This window comes from Aquarana catesbeiana, linkage group LG02, assembly GCF_042186555.1.
Source record: "Aquarana catesbeiana isolate 2022-GZ linkage group LG02, ASM4218655v1, whole genome shotgun sequence".
NCBI lineage: Eukaryota > Metazoa > Chordata > Amphibia > Anura > Ranidae > Aquarana > Aquarana catesbeiana.
In genome coordinates this window covers 674,418,075-674,437,830 of record NC_133325.1, presented here as the reverse complement: position 1 = coordinate 674,437,830, position 19,756 = coordinate 674,418,075, and the positions used below count along the sequence as shown (strand labels likewise).

General features: G+C 43.0%; 1 protein-coding gene across 3 annotated transcripts in view; it reads right to left on the bottom strand.

The window, feature by feature from the left end:
- Positions 1-19,756, bottom strand: part of PAFAH1B1 (platelet activating factor acetylhydrolase 1b regulatory subunit 1) — a 179,690-nt gene that overhangs the window by 27,031 nt on the left and 132,903 nt on the right. For all 3 annotated transcript variants that reach the window (XM_073616703.1, XM_073616705.1, XM_073616704.1), the window contains 4 exons: positions 12,062-12,230; positions 9,725-9,827; positions 9,372-9,600; positions 1,010-1,111 (listed from right to left, as the gene is read on the bottom strand). In XM_073616703.1, coding sequence (XP_073472804.1) covers positions 1,010-1,111; positions 9,372-9,600; positions 9,725-9,827; positions 12,062-12,230 — 603 coding nt within the window. The remainder of the gene's footprint in view (positions 1-1,009; positions 1,112-9,371; positions 9,601-9,724; positions 9,828-12,061; positions 12,231-19,756) is intronic.

Here is a 19,756-nt window from a genome sequence, read left to right as displayed (position 1 = left end):
CACAGGATATGGTTACTTTAGCTTTTCTGTTGGATAAGACAGGCTAAAGCCGGCCACAGACTGTTCAGCAGGGCCCAGCAGAGATTGGAACCATGTATGGGCAGGCTGTCTGATCAACTTGGGTACAAACAGCATGTCAGATTCTTCATGCGATTATTGCCAGGGGCCTTAGCCGCTAGCAATAATGACTGTTTGTTCTCCCGGCCGGGGCAGCTCCCCCCACTGGGATTACACAACCCATGAGTGTATACATGTTGGATATATGTGGGGTTTGTACATAGATGGGGGTGGTAACTAGTGATGCCTCTGTAGACAACCCCCCCCCCCCACACACACACACTTATCTGCTGAACTTTTGCTGTATATCTGTATGCTTCTAACATGTCAAAATTCAGTTTGTCTATAATTATTCTTGATGTCCACTGTAGCTCACTGGATCCCAACGGGCTAGAGTAAGCTCCTTTATTATGTGTCAATTTGTGACAATGGTCCTTTCTAGCTTTGTTCCTTAAAGTCTTTAATATTACCACTATTGCACAGGGGGTTGGGTAAGGGGGTATATTCCTAATCCTTATTTTGCTGATGTTAGCTAGCCAAGACTTGTGGGCCCTGTACGGCCTTTATATCTACTTTGTGCTTTTTTTTGCACTAGAACACCATTTAAAACTAAAATATAGTTTATAAAAAAAAAAAACCCCACACGCAAACCTAGAAAGGTTGGTTCAAACTAGAATGCAGTGCAGGAAAGTGCATTTTCAGCACCACAGATGGTCACATTTCCCTTGCGGTCTGAATATGGGTGCCAATATATTATTAACAGCACCCCAAACGCAGATCGCAAATGAAGTGCTTTTATGGGTACCAAATCGCATCCTACTGCAATACTAAGAGGCTTGATTAAGTGTTTTTAATTCTAAAAACAATATCAAGAGATTTGAACTGAACTGCTGAAATACACTTGCTATAAAACATAATCAGAAATTATTGCCAAGAGGTTTGTTAGACTCACAAGTGTCATTAGGCACATGCCAGTACTGATATCCCACATCTTAATAGTCTTATCTCTGGAACCGGAAAGCAAAAAAGGTCCAGGCTTACCACTCTTCTTAGTCTGTGAGGAAACAAAGGTTTGGTATTAGATTATGATTATCAGAAAAGGGAGGGGAAACAACAAAAAAAACTCAATAGCACAGACTACAGATCAGTAGGTAAAAGAAAATGGAGGTTATTTACTAAAGGCAAATCCACTTTGCACTGCAAGTGCACTTGGAAGTGCAATCGCTGTAGATCTGAGAGGGACATGCAAGGAAAATAAAAAACAGCATTTTAGCTTGCACATGATTGGACGATAAAATCAGCAGACCTTCCCCTCGGGTCTACAGCGACTGCACTTCCAAGTGCACTTGCACTGCAAGGTGGATTTGCCTTTAGTAAATCAACCCCAATGTTTTAAGCAAAACAATGGAAATCTAGGACACATTTAAGCATCACTGTCCCCAACAGAAGCAAACCACTTACAAAACACCCATTAAATTACATTGAGTTTAACAAACATTCAAAGTTTAGCTCAGAACGGTTTCGCCAAAATCAGATTTCTGCAATCACTATTTAAAAAACATTTTTATCACCATTCTTAAAGTGGGAGTAAACTCCCATCTCTGACTTTTACCTATAGGTACGCCTATAATAAGGCTTACCTATAGGTAGTATAAACATCTCTTAAACGTGCAATGGGTTACATGAGTTTCAAGTAGCTGCATTAGTAGTGATTAAACTAAAATTTATGCACATCACAAGTTGAGGCGAGTGTCATCTCTAGGAGAAAATCACCAAGAACTGCAGTAAGTAGCTATGTGAACTACGTGGGATTCCTAAAAGGCAATGCAGTTAAAAGCAGTATTAAACCCAAAACCAAAAATGTAATATATTGCAGCATACCAATCTTTAAATGTGGTGGCTGCATTCATTTTCTTTTTAAGGCTTCTTTCCCTTTGTTCTTACCTGGTGATCTGGCCAGTAATACCACCTGTATTAGCGTGCCCCCACTCTGGATTAAGGAACATAGGGGCATTGTTAGTGAGGGGAAAGTTGAGTGTTAGATGTGTAAGTAGATTTAGGTACACTAACAAATTGAAGCCAAACTCCAGCCAATCCTTTATAAGCAGTTACAGTAAACCATTTTATAGCTCCCTTTGGGATAAAGGTTTTATATAAAGGCTGATCATTCTAAGCACCCCTCTGTAAGTATTAAATGGTTTGTCTAATCTCTTTAACTGATGCATTCTGCAGAAGAGCTTTTCCTTTTGAAAAACAGAGCATGTAAGAGCATTTATGGCGTGTTAATGAAGCATTTATACAGGGCATTGGGGGAGAGGCAATGGAGGGTCCTGTATCCTACAATGCACTTGGAAATAACAGAAAACTAGAACAGAGCGGCTCCAGCCACTTCCTGTTTGTACAGAGCAGCTGTGTGGCAAGAACATTTCCAGGCACCGTGGCAGCATACATGTGGTAGTATGCTGCCCTGGATTGGGTTCCAGGAAAAAAAAAAAAAATCAAGTTAGACTTATCGGTAACTTGTTTTCCAATAGGCTTTCAGGACAGCACCCGAGCGATCATGGCTCCTTCTTCCACAGGAAACACCTCATCAAGTCTTTAATAGGAGGCCTCCACATTGCTTCCATCAGTTGTTTGTAGAGAACCTCCAGCCCCAGCTGCAACACATAAGCAACAGTTATATCATAGTATTACAGCAACAGAACAAAAAGGGCGGGTTACTGCGGTCCTGAAAGCCTATTGGAAAACAAGTTACTGGTAAGTCCAACTTGATTTTTTTCCAAAACATCCTTCAGGACAGCACCCGAGAGGATTATCGGGTCTTACTCCATTGAGGGTGGGACAACAGCCTGTAAGACTTTCCTTCCAAAAGCCTGGTCCCCAGCTGTCATGAGGTCTAACCTATGACAGGCAAAGGTCGTAAGGCAGTCCAAGTAGCTGCCTTACAGATTTGTTCGGGGGTGGCACCATCTTTTTCTGCCCAACTCACCACCGGAGCTCTTGCAGAATGAGCCCGGATACTCACTGGACTCTTGGCCTGTAAGGGAATAGGCTTCCGATACAGCCATTCTCAATCATCTGGCAATGGTTCCTTTGGTAGCTTGTCTTTTTTACTACCAGCAAATAAAATGAATAATGTGTCTGAAATAATTCTTCCTTCTTACCTGATGGATAAGAACAAAAACGTAGGAAGTATCATCTCCTGGGTTCGATTCTGGACCAAAGAGACCTTCGGTAAAAAATTGGGATCCGTCTAAAGAACAATTCTGTCTGAAAAAATTGAAAAAAATGGCTCCCTGATTGACAAAGCTTGAAACTTACTAACTCTTCGAGCTATTGTAATAGCCACTAAAAAAAAAAAATGGTTTTCAAAGTAACTAATTTCAGGGAGGCTAAATTAATGGATTCGAAAGGTTCCCTGGTCAGGGCCTGTATAACAACTAAGTCCCACACTGGACAACTTTTAATCACCACTGGTCTAGACCGGGTGAGAGCTTTAAAGAATCTGATCACTAAGGGTTCTGATGAAATAGATTTTTCCAAATATACCCCCAGTGCAGCAACTTGAAACTTTGAGGGTACTGACCCACTAGGCCCTTGTCTGCTCCTTCTTGCAGGAATTCCAGAATAGAAGAAATCTGTTTTAATGATCTGCCAGATGCTGTGCACCAGGAGTTGAAAACTTTCCAGACTTTGGAATATATTGCTCTGGTAACATTCTTTCTGCTAGATAGGAGGGTAGCAGCCAACCTATCTGAGAAACCTTTTCTCCTCAAGAGCTGCTCCTCAGAAGCCAAGCTGTGAGTTTTAGCTTTGCTATTTCCTGGTGAAGCAAGGGACCCTGTAACAGCAGGTCTTGTCTCAACGGAAGGTGCCAATACAGTTCGAGTTGCATCTGTAGAAGAGATGAAAACCAAGGCCTTTTGGGCCAGAAGGGAAGTGATCAGGATTACTGTTGTATCCTCTTTCTGGATTTTCGCTGTGACCTGAGGGATAAGCTGAAACGGGGGAGGGGGGGGGGGGGGGTAGGCGCAGCAGAGGTGAAATTTCCAACTGTGCGCCAGAGCATCTACTCCCAGTGATGACTCGTTCCTGTTTAGGGAGAAGAAGCGAGACACCTGAGTATTTTCCTGAGTCGCAAAGAGATCCACTCTTGGCCGCCCCTATTTCTTCACGATCAAATGGAAGACATCTGGATTCAATTGCCACTCCGCTTCGAATACCTGGTTCCTGCTGAGGAAGTCCGCTACCTTATTTAGAGTCCCTTTTAAGTGGACCGCGGACATGGAGAGTATGGCATTCCGCCCAGCTTAGGATGATTCTTGCTAGGCCCAGAAGAACACTGCTTCTGGTGCCCCCCTGTCTGTTTATGTAGGCCACTGCCGTGGCATTATCTGACAGGATCTGTGTATGCCTTCCTTGAACTTCTTCTGCAAACGTCAGTAAAGCCATTTCTATCGCTTTTAGTTCCCTCCAGTTTGAAGAGCCCAGAGCTTCTCTTGTGGACCATGAGCCCTGAGCCCACCGACCGCTTACGTTAACCCCCCCAACCCCAGGAACTGGCATCGGTTGTTAACCTTACCTGGTTTGGGAAGGACCATAACAGGCCCGCTGAATGCCTTGTCTGGTTCTTCCACCAGAGACTCCTTTTTACCGTGGTGGGGATCTTCACTAGTGAATCCAGTGAATCTTGCTGGTGATCCCAGGTTTTTTAAGAAACTTTGCAGAGAACTGAAATGGAGCTTTGTCCACTGAACTGCAGGTATGGAAGAGGTCAGGGTTCCCAACGCTGACATGATCTTCCTGATGGAAAGAAGCTGACTGGACTGTAACAGTGACACCACTTCTACCAATTTTTTCTGTTTTTCTTCTGGGAGAAAAATTTTTTGCTCCAGAGTGGACACGAAAACCCAGGAATAATACTTCCTGTGAGGAAATCAGATTTGACTTTTGGAGGTGGTTTAAGATCCACCCTATGGATTCTAGGTGAGCACGGTCTCTGACCAAGTCTTTCTCTGGTTTCAGCAAAAAATAGCAGGTCGTCCAGATAAGGAATCACTAAGATTCCTTCTAGACGTAGAGGCGCCAACGCTTCGGCCATTATTTTCGTGAACACCCTTGGGGATGATGACAGGTCGAATGGGAGTGCTCTGAATTGCAGGTGTACCACCTTCTTCCCTTCTTTCAGTGCTAACCTCAGATATTTCTGGGACCTGGTGGCAATAGCAATGTGGAGGTAGGCATCTTGTAAATCTATTGATGCCATGTAGCACCCTTGATTCAGGAGATTTTTTACTGAGAAAATGGAATCCATCCAAAATCTTCTGTACTCTACCGATTGATTCAGCATTTTGAGATTTAGGATGAGACGGAACTTTCCTGAAGGTTTCTGAAGAAGGATTACATGTGAGTAGAAACCCTGGAAGAACTTCCCTGTAGGGACGGGAACAATGACTCTCTGGAATTTCAGTTCCTGAATTAGGGATCTTCATGGTGAAAGCCTTGACCGGTGCCTTGCCGAGAAAGTTCCCCCGGCAGATAAGGACCCCCCCCTGTACTGCGCCGGAAACCTTCAATCAGTTGTACACGGTGCCTGCGCCCTGTACAGAGCGAAGCCCTCTTACAGGCGTCGTGTACAGCCATTTCCGCCGGCTCGTACTGCGCAAGCGCTGCGCCTGCGCATTAAAGGGGGGTCCTTATCCGTCGGGTGGAACTTTCTTGGCAGAACACCGGATCCCTTGGGACGTTTGTCACCAAGAATCTTTTTGGAGGTCCTTCCGTGAATTCTATCACTTATCCCTAGGAGCATATTCACAATAAACTGGTTTGAGGTAATGGCTCTCCACTGAGGAGGAAACTCCTGGAGTCTCCCCCCGACCTCCGGGGGGGGGGTTTGGGGGGGGTGGAGTCATTGCGGTTTTCCGGAGGTCACAGGAGGACTGAAGAGCACTCCACTCCTACTTTTGGGAATACCATGGCTTCCTCTTGCTCTGCGTTTTTCCTTCCTGTTGTCCTTTTTGAGGCCGAAAAAAACAGCTTACGGGTCTGCACCTGCTTCTTCTTGACCAGAGACAACTTTTTTTTATCAGCCGTTCGGTCAAGAATGGACTAGTTCCGAACCAAAAAGCAAATCCCCTGCAAAGGGAATGCTACACAGCCTGTTCTTAGATGCAGCATCCCCTGGCCAAGTTTTTAGCCACAAAGCTCTCCTAGCAGAGTTCGTTGCTGCTGACCTGGCTGACATGCGAATAGATTCTGCTGAAGCATTTGCAACGTATGATACTGCTGCAGATAAAGTTGTAAAGGAGTCCTGGGGAATCCGCCGTAACATGGGCCTTCATCTGGTTAATCCAGTGTTCTAAGTTGCTAGCAACACATGTTCTTGCCATTGCTGGTTTCAGATTATTCATCACTGATTGTCAGGCTCTTTTAAGAAGCAGGTCCATCCTTTTATCCATGGGCTCCTTTAGCGGCCCATATCCTCAAAGGCGAGGTCAGTGGACTTCGAGACCTGTGAAAAGACAAGATCCAGTTTTGGAACCTTGTTCCAGATAGAGTCCGGATTTTCCTCAAATCTTTTGTGATCCCGGGAGAAAAAAAAAAAAAAAATGGCTTTTTCTCAGGTTCCAGCCACTCTTTTAATCGTATGTGTGACTATAGAATGAACTGGAAAAGTACGGCCTTTTGAGTCTCCCAAACCTGCATACATGCACCTTTTCCTCTTCAATCCCCAAAGTAGCATAGATTACTTTCAAAAGTCCTCCAACCTCTTCTAACGACATCTTGTACTTAGAAGCAGCATCTGCTTAATTTTCCTTCTCCTCAGAATCTGTACAGTCTGGAGCAAGTGAAGCAGATTCTTGGGAGGCATCCTGAGAGATCGGGCCCCCTGTTAGTATTTGAGAGCCGCCTTGGGGTTCTGAAGATGGCTGCAGGGCCCTGGGTTCCCCTGAGGGACCTGGTTCTTTTCTTAGGTTTGACCTAAAGGCTTGAAAGGTGGTACAGAGCTCATCCTTAATCGTAGACACCAAATCGCCACAAACGGATGGAGACGACTCCTCCCTGACTAGAATAGTGATGCAATCTGCACAAAGTGACTTGGTCCCAGCCTCGCTTAATCTATCTTTGCATACAGGGCACCTTCTCTTGACTGGTTGGACAGAACATTTGGCCTGGACAAACAGAAGAAAAAAAAAAAAAAAAACAACAAGGGACCACGCTAAACAAGGGACCACGCTAAACAAGGGACCTCGCTAAACAAGGGACCTCGCTAAACAAGGGACCTCGCTAAACAAGGGACCTCGCTAAACAAGGGACCTCGGTAAACAAGGGACCTCGCTAAACAAGGAACCACGCTAAAGAGTCTGTTGCACAGCGCATTAAAAACACCCTTCCCTGTTCCCAGCAAGCCACCACTGCCACCTTTTTTAAAATCCCCTGTAGCTAGGCAGACATGCTAACCCACTAGCCACTGCACCAACATTCCCAGGGAGATGGAGGGTGGAGGGGGAAAGGGTGAGTAACCCCCCCACAGGAGAAAATGGCCCAGAGTAAACAAAGGACACGGTCCCTTACCTTGGCCTTGCTGGTGCCTTGGCTTGCCCACTTATTCGCTGAATCGCTCTCCATAGCTGTCTGCGGACACGTGGTGAAGAAACGCCAGTTCCAGATTCAAAAACGCCGCTGCGCTGACCTGGAACCGGAACTTTAAAGGCACCAGGTGATCCTGACCTCTCCCCCCTGTGCTTGCGGCCGGAAATGACGCTGCGCGCTGACCCGGAAGTGCTGCTTCTTCTGAAAAAGGACGTGGCCGAGGCTCTACTCGGCCAACGGAACAATGGCGGCTCCCACCGCTGCCATCCCGCGATGCAGTCGGTCAGCGGGGACCAATAAAACCGCCCATTCCGAAGAAAAAAAAAAAAAAAGGAGGCAGCACTCCCAGGCTGTACAGGCTCTCCCCGAGCACAGAAGAGGGAGCCCACGGACCATCCAGCAGGAGGCAAGTGGGAGGATCACTCTCCTAAGAAACTGACAGGTGAGAACTTTTCGTCTCTCAGGAAAGCCCTGAGAAATCATGGCTCCCACCAGAGGTGTTCCTCCGGCTGGAGGAAACACAAAAAACTGATGGAAGCAATGTGGAGGCCTCCTATTAAAGACTTCATTTATGAGGTGTTTCCAGTGGGAGGAGGAGCCATGATCTCTCGGGTGATGTCCTGAAAGACATTTTGGAAATTACAGTATTTTTTTACAATTTTCCTTGCGCCAACATGGTAGCATAATACCACAAGTATGCAGCCATCGATTGGCGACAGGAAAGGAAATTACAGTAAGCATTTGATACTATTTTCCATTTTGATTCTGTATGCAGGCAAAAGCATCAAGCTAGCCAGCAATACTGACTTTGCCAGGCAGGAGCAGAGGCACTTAGTATTATTGTCAGTGGAAAAGCTTTTTGTGTCAAAGTTGAGCTGGACCAAGCAAAGTGTCAAAAAGAAAAAAGTATAAAATCCACCTCGCAGAAAACAAAAATATCTGCCATCACCCCAAAAAATAACCATGCCTCAAAGTAGATCACTTCCTATACATAACTTCCCTTTTAAGCAATTCCCACTAGAAAAAAAAACAAAACACACTTGGGCATCAAGTATTCTTGAAGCATTTTTAATGCTTCATAAAACATAATGAAAACTCAAACACATCAAATGCTATAGGAGCATTGCTTTGTTCTTCATAACCAACACGCGATGAATGAGCCCTTACTTGGCATGTTCTTATCTTGCTAAACTGTATGAAGAAAAATATAAGCATATGCCACAAACATTGACAACATCTTTCAACCTGTACTACTGCTCTGGCATAACATTTGTACTGGCACAATGCTTAAAGAATTAAGAGAAAAAAAAAAACAGTTATTACCTGTTAACTACTTTTTCCAGGAATCTTCCAGGATGGCTTACAGAGAGCCACCCGACGTCCATACCCAGAGAAAATGGGTAGTACTCCTGGGGTATGAGTCAGTCTGGGCCACCCAGAGACCTGACAGAGCGGTCTGTCAGGTCTCTGGGTTGCCTAGACTGTCTCATACCCCAGGAGTACTACCCATTTTCTCTGGGTATGGACGTCGGGTGGCTCTCTGTAAGCCATCCTGGAAGATGACTTGGGAAAAAAAGAGGAGAAAATAACCAGGAAACGTGCCATTAAAAAGGCAGAATTTGACCATGGAAAAAAATATATTTAAATTCAGAGAACGTTCCGCAATCAAGGTGAAGAAAAAAAAAAAAGTGTCTAGCAGGAAGTATAAGAAAACACTGTACCTCTGATCCTGTTGCATCCAATATAGTAGTAAAGGAGCTTTCAGGAGCCCAGGAAATACACTCTACAACATGCTCATGTTCTCTAAGCTCTGCTTTGCATTCTTTTGTTGCTACCACCCAAACACGGACTGTCTGATCATTAGAACAACTTGCGATTAGGGTACCATCTTGATTTGGCCTCACCATTCGCACCCATTCTCTGTGCCCTGTGAACGTCTTCACACAATACCTAAATATAAAAAAGGTTTTTAATTAAATATATATTTTTTATTAGGCATGTTCAGATTAGCTGGGAAAATATATCAGTAGTGCTTTAATGACACCAATTGTTGGAAATAAAGTTAAACACTTACCCAGTATGAACCTCCCACATCTTAATGGTTTTATCCCTTGAGGCTGACACTATATGATCTCCATTAGGCATTATAGCTACTGAAGAAACATTGTGATCATGACCTAAAGACAGAAAACAAAAGAAAAATAAAAAAACACTTGTTGTAACAGGATTAAATAGCATTGCTCCCCTGCCAGTGGATCTACAAACATAACTGCAAAACACATTGAAGAGCAGTATGGATGTTTACTTCCACAAACAAGCCTGACAGCAAAACATTTCTGATATTATAGTAAACAATGACACAAAGGGATTGATTTACTAAAGGTAAAATAGACTGTTCATTTTGCAAGGGAAGTTGCACTTTGCAAGGGGATTGTACCCAGTACTGTACTGGTGCTAGGTGACTTGGAAAGCAGATAAATGGACCGTGATAGTGCCAGATGAGTACCTCTGATGAAACCCAGTCTTCTGGGGCTTCATCAGAGAAGTGGAGTGGAGAGCACGATGTCATCACATCACCCAGAAGGCGCAGCCTGTGAGAGAGCTAGTGGGGAGGAGTATACTGATAACTTCTCTGGCCGTGCTGTGATGCTTTTTAAGCTGTCATTTTTCTTTATGTCAGTATATTTTGGTTACATACTCGATTACATTTTAAAACTGAAAACGCTGGAAGCACTTGTTTTCGCCTTTGCCAAAGAAGAGTGGTTCTCAAACCTAAGAGATCTGGTGGCCCTGTTGGGGAGTCCCTGAAAAATCTGAAGAAAGGGGCATACATCTGGTGTTTTTTTTTTAGACCTTTTATGGTATAGAGGGATGAGCGCATTAACTTGCTTATGTTAAGGCATGTGGTGTAATCAACTGAAGAGTGTTGTTGGGATTCACGTTTATGTTCATCACTATGGAGGACTGTGAAGAGTTATTGGACTTTATATAGTTTGTTGGTTTATGAACAGTCTTTTTAACACCTTAATTTATTTTGGGTGATAATTTTGCACGTCTGGTGTTTTCAGTAGCCTCAAAGCGCTGACCTTTTTTTGTTTTTCAACCTGACTGATGTGAATGGATGTATAAGTGTTAAGCGGCTGAGAATAAATTAGGTAAGTTTTTTTTCGCTGTGCAGTCCTGTTCTATATGTTATGTTTTGCCTTGTGGAATAAATTTCATACAAACTGTATGTTGGTACCCAGAACAGGGTCAAAACAACTGCTGATGCTTGAACTCACCTGTGAATCACAAATTACAGTACCCCAAACTGTAAATAGCTCACACTTTAAAAGCTTCTACAACTTGCCCACCTAGTCAAGGTAATGCTTTTATGTTCATATGTGCTTGTTGGGGGAAGGGCAATTTATTTTAATAAATGTAATTTTATTTTTAAATTTATTGCTATTTCTATAGGGACTGGTAGCATATTGCAAGCGAGGGGAAGCTTTTTAAAGTGTTACTAAACCTATGAAAGCAACAATAATGCATCCGCACCCCCCGCAGAACACAATGTGTTTTTTCATTAAAATAAAACCTCTATATACCTTTTCTGATGAGGGTTATACAGCAGTCATGTGATATAGAAGTGTCTGGCCAAGCGCTGAAAATTCCTGTAGGAGGAGATTTCACTCTCCTCTGACGCAGACTGATCCCCGACCTTTTGTCCGGCCAGCGCCGATTGGCGCTGGGTGCCAAATCATATGACCGGTTCCAAAAAAAAAAAAACACTCCTCAAACAGGGAATGTTCTCTCCAGCAATAGAGACCAAACTGAGCATGGGCAGCCTCACTCCACACATGGGTCTCTTAGGGACTTGTCCAGGGGGAGGGAGGATCTGTGCATACACAATCGGCCTTTTTACACAACGCGGAAGATTAACCCCTTAGGTTCCACAGTGAGAATAAGCATGCTTTACTGCATATACAGACTGATTTTGCTGGAGTTTATTAACACTTTAGGGCACATTAGAACGTCTACTAAACCACTGACTGTTGAAGCTTAGTGAGCATGTTCATGTGCATGTAGAAGTGATCAGATCAGTTTTACTAGAGAAAAAAAAAAAATTCTATAGCAGCTGGGAATTTTCTTTATGTGGTTGCTCTGTAGCTGATGTAGTTATCTTAGCAGCAAAAAAAAAAAAAAAAAAAGTTTTAAAGAACAAAACACAATTTTAAAACGTTAAGCCATGCATTGCACTTTACACTTTTAAATCAAGCTGTTAAACTAATGAAATCTCCTAAAGGCAACTACATTTTAAGTTATCGTCTGTAGATCAAATGGCACGCACTGATAATCATAACATTTCAGACATATTACTGGTCTTTAAACACAACAAACTGAATACTGTTAAATGTAGTTCAGCACTTACCATGCATGGTCCTAATGCACTCAAATCCTTGAAAATCCCATAGCTTTATGGTCATGTCAGCTGAGCAGGAGGCCAGCATCTTGCCAGAGTGATCAAAGGAGATATCCTGCACAGAGTCTGTGTGTCCCTTGAGTGTTCGCTCAAAATCTCCCGTCTCATAGTCCCACACCTAACATTGAGAGAGAAATCTATTAACGCCAGCCTGTGGCTTGACAAGTTGTGGAGGCTTTCATTTGCACTCTGCAGGGCAGTCTGGCACCTCTCCGTAAAATTAGCCAGGCACAAAAAGGAAGCTTGCCTCACATTCTCCATTCAGGTCTGGGGCTTTTCCCTCTGCCAAGAAAATGATACTAAGCATGATCCAAATATACATGCGGCAGACTAGCATGATAAACTACAATATTGATTTATTAACAAACATTAAGGTTGTAGTTTCCATGAAAAATACACAAGGTAGATTATTGCAAATACATACATTTTCTATATCAAAGAAAAACAAAACAAACCCCCCCCCCCCACCTAAAAAAAAAAAAAAAAAAAACACACACCACGATTAGATGCAAAAAGAGGCACATCACCCTCCACCATGTCTAGGGCATTGGCTGTTCACAAGTTCGCCGAAACACCGTTAAAGTCTATGGGACACGAACATGAATAATCAAGTGATAATTTTAAAGGCTTATATGCAAGTTATTGTCATAAAAAAATGTTTGGGGACCTGGGTCCTGCCCCAGGGGACATGTATCAATGCAAAAAAGAGTTTTAAAAACAGCCGTTTTTTCAGGAGCAGTGATTTTAACAATGCTTAAAGTCAAACAATAAAAGTGTAATATCCCCTTAAATTTCGTAGCTGGGGTGGTGTCTATAGTATGCCTGTAAAGGGGCGCATGTTTCCCGTGTTTAGAACAGTCTGACAGCAAAATGACATTTCAAAAGAAAAAAGCCATTTAAAACTACTCGCGGCTATTGCATTGCCAGTCCGACAATACACATAGAAGTTAATTGATAAAAACGACATGGGAATTCCCCACAGGGGAACCCCGAACCAAAATTTAAAAAAAAAATGAAAAAAAAAAAAGACATGGGGGTCCCCCTAAATTCCATACCAGACCCTTATCCAAGCACGCAACCTGGCATGCCGCAGGAAAAGAGGGGGGGGACGAGAGAGCGCCCCCCCCCCCCCCCGAACCTTACCAGGCCACATGCCCTCAACATTGGGAGGGTGCTTTGGGGTAGCCCCCCAAAACACCTTGTCCCCATGTTGATGAGGACAAGGGCCTCATCCCCCCAACCCTGGCCGGTGGTTGTGGGGGTCTGCGGGCGGGGGGCTTATCGGAATCTGGAAGACCCCTTTAACAAGGGGACCCCCAGATCCCGGCCCCCCCTGTGTGAAATGGTAAGGGGGTACAAAAGTACCCCTACCATTTCACTAAAAAACTGTCAAAAATGTTAAAAATGATGAGACAGTTTTTGACAAATCCTTTATTTAAATGCTTCTGCTTTCTTCCTTCATCTTCTTCTGGTTCTTTCTCCGGCATTCTCGTCCAGCATCTCCTCCGCGGCGTCTTCTATCTTCTTCTCCTCGGGCCGCTCCGCACCCATGGCATGGGGGGAGGCTCCCGCTCTTCTTCATCTTCTCCGGGCCACTCCGCATCCATGATGGCATGGAGGGAAGCTCCCGCTGTGTGACAGCGTCTCCTCGTCTGACGTTTCTTAAATAATTTAATATTATTTAAGAACCGTCAGACGAGGAGACGCCGTCACACAGCGGGAGCCTCCCTCCATGCCAGCATGGATGCGGAGCGGCCCGGAGAAGAAAATGAAGCAGAGAAGAAGATGAAGTAGAGAAGAAGATGATGATGAAGAGAAGAGCGGGGGGGGGGCCCTGAAGGGTCTGGTATGGAATTTAGGGGGACCCCCACATCATTTTTTTTTTAATTTTGGTTCGGGGTTCCCCTGTGGGGAATTCCCATGCCATTTTTATCAATGAACTTCTATGTGCATTGTCGGACCGTCAATGCAATAGCCGCGAGTAGTTTTAAATGGCTTTTTTCCTTTGAAATGTCATTTTGCTGTCAGGCTGTTCTAAACACGGTAAACATGCGCCCCTTTACAGGCATACTATAGACACCCCCCAGCTACGAAATTTAAAGGGATATTACACTTTTATTGTTTGACTTTAAGCATTGTTAAAATCACTGCTCCTGAAAAAACGGCCGTTTTTAAAACTTTTTTTTGCATTGATCCATGTCCCCTGGGGCAGGACCCAGGTCCCCAAACACTTTTTATGACAATAACTTGCATATAAGCCTTTAAAATTATCACTTGATTATTCATGTTCGTGTCCCATAGACTTTAACGGTGTTTGCGTGTTCGAACAAACTTTTTTCCTGTTCGCATGTTCTAGTGCAAACCGAACAGGGTGGGTGTTCGGCTCATCCCTATTCAGGAGGGAGAAGAGGGGGCACTCGCATGCTCGGATAAGCGTCTGCTATGGATTTTAGAGGGGACTGCATGTTCCTTAAAGTGATTGTAAAAGGATAATTTTTTTTTTTTTTTTTAATAACAAACATGTCATATTTACCTCCACTGTGCAGCTAGTTTGGCACAGGGTTTCCCCGAACATCCTCTTCTGGGGTCCCCCGGCGGCTCGCACGACTCCTCCTGCATCAGATAACCCCCTAGGAGAAGTGCTCTCCTGAGGGGGGTCACCTTGCGGACAAGCTCCGCGTCCAGCATTTGCGGCCCGATACGAATGCCGGACCCGCCCCCCCGCGTCACTGGATTTGATTGACAGCAGTGGAAGCCAATGGCTGCACTGCTATTAATCTATTCAATCAAGAGCCGGGGCCCCAACAGTGAATACCCCCTGAACAGATGAAGGGGCGCAGGTAAGTAAAACGAGGGGCTAGTGACTACCAGGTGTTTTTTCACCCTAATGCATTAAGGATGCATTAAGGGTGAAAAAAACACAAGGGTTTACAACCCCATTAACAATTCACTATTCACTGGTTGTTTAGGGCATCGGCTGTCACTAGCTCCTTAACAACCAGGTTTATTGTAAAAGAAACACTGGGCACCAGTACTTGGCAGCGTTTAGGAGCCTGAAGGTTTTTTCTGACAGAAAATCGATCCCAAAAACGCAAATCAGAAGGGTTTTTTTCTGCTCCTAAATGCTGAGCTTAAAAATGCCTCTAGACTACAAAGTGCATGGACATACAGGATAACGTTAGATGCTTTTAGAGGCATTAAGAAAAAAAAAAAAAAAAAAAAAAAAAAGCCTCTAGAAGCAACTTTAGGCTAGTGTTCATGGAGCCTAAAAAACATTTATACAGTTTTACTAGTGCGCCAAAACTGGTTTCAGGCGTTAAGATTTGTTTGAACTTTTGTAATTAAGGGGTTAGTATGCAATGCTCAGTTGAATGCTCAGTTGACCGTAGCTCCTGGTCTTTGCTGTTGCTGACTGCCAGAGGATTTGCCATGGCCACAAGCCCACCGAAAAGTCTGAACCGACACTAATTAGCGACAGCTGATGAATAACTGACTCTCAATCACTGCAGACTATTTCTTTAACAAAGTTCTAATTTCCCCAATTAACATGACAAATTGCACAAGCAAATATTTTCAAGTGAAAGACAGCATTTCAACTAGGTTAGCCATATCAAGAAGAATATCAATAAAAAATATTAATGGATCATAGACAGAAGTGTGCTTTTATAACGCTTCTGCAAATATGTAATTTACCTACTTTCCAGCTCCAGCACAAAAGATTAAGAGTTTTTTTTTTAATATAAAATGATGCAAATTGAATCACCCAAAAATGGCCACGGACTTCCACCCTCGCTCTAAAGAAATGTAAAACTTCCTAAACCTGGCTTATATTTGTTGAAACACTTACAGCATACTTTAAAAGGACATACAAAATCAACATGGGTCAGACAGATACAGTTGGGGGGAGAGCTACAAACTTAAATCTAGTCATTGATCTGCACTATGCAATAGAACTTTCAGGGTTATTGTGGTCACAGCACAACTGTAGTATCTTACTTGGTTTATATAACTGAAAGCTATTCCGATTTAAGCAAAGACAGCTTCTATTTATAGGTATCTGGGGAAAAAAAAAAAAAAAAAAGCTGCAAGCAATGGAATCACCACTAGGTGGCTGTGATGTCCTGCAAGAGAAAAACATTTTTAACAGTTCATAGGTGGCCTGCTGTCACTCCTCTCAAACTGTCACTTGCCATACTCCAGAGCAAACACAGAAAATTAAGCCTAAGTTCATGCTACTGTGATGTACTGCAAATTTGATCTATTTTTTTTTTTTTTGTCCTGTGCGAGGTGCGAATTTGCCTTGCGTTGTGAGGTGCACAGGTGCGAATTTCAGGAGGCAGACAGTGAACAATTCGCAGAGATGTGAACCGTGTGCTGCGAGTTTACTGCAAGTTCAATTGTAGCCCATGAAGATAAAATTCGCACCGCGCCATAGGAATTCGCATTGCACCCACAGTCAACACGCACAGGACCCCTGTTTTTTCCCCTCGCACCAAATTCGCAACGCATAGATGTGAACCAAAGCCATGGAATACTATGTTTTTACATGACCTGCGAATCTGTGTTCCTAAATGCATCAAACCCGCTGTAAATTCACATCAGTATGAACCCAGGCTTAAAGTGGAGTTCCACCCACTTTTACAACTCTTCAGCATCCCTCACTAAACTGTGCACTGTAAACAAATTGGATATTTTTAAATTTTTTTCCTCAGCACCTACTGTATATCTGCTGTATTCATTTTTCACTTCCTCTTCCCTGGCCGCGGCCCATCACATCATTTCCTGTTTGCAATGCCTTCTGGGAAGGGGCGGCAACTTCCTCTGAAACTGCCGTTGCTATGGAAACCTGACCTGAAACCTATTACACTGCTTGTGCTGCACTGAGCATATGCGAGATCTGCAAGGATGAGATCCAGGAAGAAATACAGTCTGGCTTGAGATGCCCACACTTAAGATGGCCACGGCCTGCTGTAAGTTTATAAAATAACAAACTACTGCTATAAACTAACAAAACGGACCTTAGTTTACAGACTAACTTTACTAGAATACATTAAGCTTGTGTATTATAGGGGTATTTTTATTTAAAAAGTATAATTTCGGCCGGAACACCACTTTAAGGTCACAAACATTTCTACATCAATTTAACGATAATAGATTCGAAATACTTTTGAAAGGATGCATTCCTTTATTTCCCATTAAAGTGACAGAGGAATGTTAAATGCCTGAAAAATTATTGCCCTATGATTCTTGGGGCACATACAACTGAATCCATGATGTGTTGATTTTAATTATGGATTGCATCAAGAAGAACTCTCTCTTGTGCCATCGCAAACCGGCTGTATTTTAGCCTAAGGCAAATTGTGACCAAAAATTTCAGCAATATAACAAAATGTTACTATGCCTTTGAACACTACTGTAAACTGATGTCTGACACTTCAAAGGCACATTCCCACAAATACTGTTTCAGGCCACACGGGAAGCCAGTTTTACCCCAAGAAAATGTGTATGTCAAGTCTGTTCAATATACATTTTTCTTATGCTCCCTCAAAAGGCACCACAAACTAATGAAAATATTCCACATCTGATTGCTCTATTTGAGCAGCAGTAGAGGCAAAAGGGGTGCTGGAGGAAAAAGCAAGGATTAGCCTGGTTGATAGCAGGGAGCAATAAAAGCCTCGGATGCCAGTCAAGATCTGTTCAGATAACCACAGGGTAACTTGTCAAAACTGGAGGACAGGACAAGCATGTCTGGGGTATCTCGCATTATGTTAGGATGAAGGGACCATAACCTTTGAACAGCTGAGATAATCGGTCTTTCAAACTCCCACTAAGAGGATAGCAAGATCACTGGCAGTGTTTACGCGTCTAAGAGATGCACCTTGCAAAAGGGTCCACTTGACAATCCCCACTGAGCTCCAGGACTTTGAAGAGGTGCTAAGCTACCTATGGTAACCATGTTCCCTAAACTGTGAAGGAGTGAAGCATTGCTCCCCACTTTTAAACGCTAAGATTGTTCCCTATAAATGGTGGGGTAGGCATGATTTCCCTATGTCAGACTGGGACAAAAACCCACCAAGCTAGAAAGTTCCTTGCTTGACTGGAAATGAGCATGGGCAGATAGAGAGGGGACCACTATTCAATGTCAACAAAATGTTACACATCAATAAAAAAGTAAAAAAACACACCACACGAAGTTCAGGGCACTCACAGCATGTAAATCCTTATTTTAATCAGATTCCCAAGGCTAAACACAATTAAAACACATTCCGCCAATGAAATTCTCTCCTGCAAAGCACCAGCTCTTTCTAGGCAGTTAAAAGGAGAACAACTTTTTCCATGACATCTTTGATCGATTTGTCAAGTGTTTCAACAAAGAGGCCCTCCTTTGAAGGGCAAGCATGAGGGGTTTTTTTTTTTTTACAGGCTGCTTTTCCTGAGCAGGCTTTGTGCCACACGATTCTACACATGTGAATGGAAATCAGAGCCATTATAGAAGTTTGTTTTACAACTAGTTTTAAGGCATCAGCACTAGGGCTGAAACAACTAATGGATTATGTAATTAATCATTACTATTTTCATAATCGATTAATCGGCCAGCCGATTAGTTGGCCTGCATACAGAATGCATTATTTGTTTACATATCAGGAAATACAGTGCAGCACACATACAGCTCAGTACATCATCCATACATGTCAGTAAGTGCCTGAGAACTTGGGAATGTGTGAGGAGCAAGGCCTCATGAGACATGTAGTCCTGGGCAGGAAGTGAGTGGTTCTAAAGGCAGAAGTTTTCTTTACCTTGCTACTGGGACACTCTATACTGTACTTAACGCAAAGCAAAAAGCAGTGTAGACACAGATCAAAAGCAAACTGCATAGGGCTGTACCGAGCCTTATGCTGGCCACATGGATCAATTTTCAGACGAGAATATTCATATGAAAAATCTTTGTACATTCGCTGAATGAAAGAATGTTGTTTGAAATTTTCACTTGCCATTGTTTTAATATGAATGTAATTTCTGAACGAAAACCACATACGCTGTCTGAAAATTCCTTTGACCAAGCAGTTTTCTATTTCTAAATTTTCCTGACACTGGTTGAAAACAAACGTCGACTTGACCCCCCTAACAATTCGAAAATCAAACAAATGTTCTTAACCACTTCAGCCCCAGAAGGATTTACCCCCTTCCTGACCAGAGCACTTTTTACAATTTGGCACTGCGTCGCTTTAACTGCTAATTGCACGGTCAAGCAATGCTGTACCCAAATGAAATTTGCGTCCTTTTCTTCCCACAAATAGAGCTTTCTTTTGATGGCATTTGATCACCTCTGCCGTTTTTATTTTTTGCGCTATAAACGGAAAAAGACCGAAAATTTTGCAAAAAAATGATATTTTCTACTTTTTGTTATATAAAAAAAAAAAAAATCCAATAAACTCAATTTTAGTCATACATTTAGGCCAAAATGTATTCGGCCACATGTCTTTGGTAAAAAAAAAAAAAAATGTCAATAAGTGTATATTTATTGGTTTGCACAAAAGTTATAGCGCCTACAAACTAGGGTACATTTTCTGGAATTTACACAGCCTTTAATTTATGACTGCCTATGTCATTTCTTGAGGTGCTAAAATGGCAGGGCAGTACAAA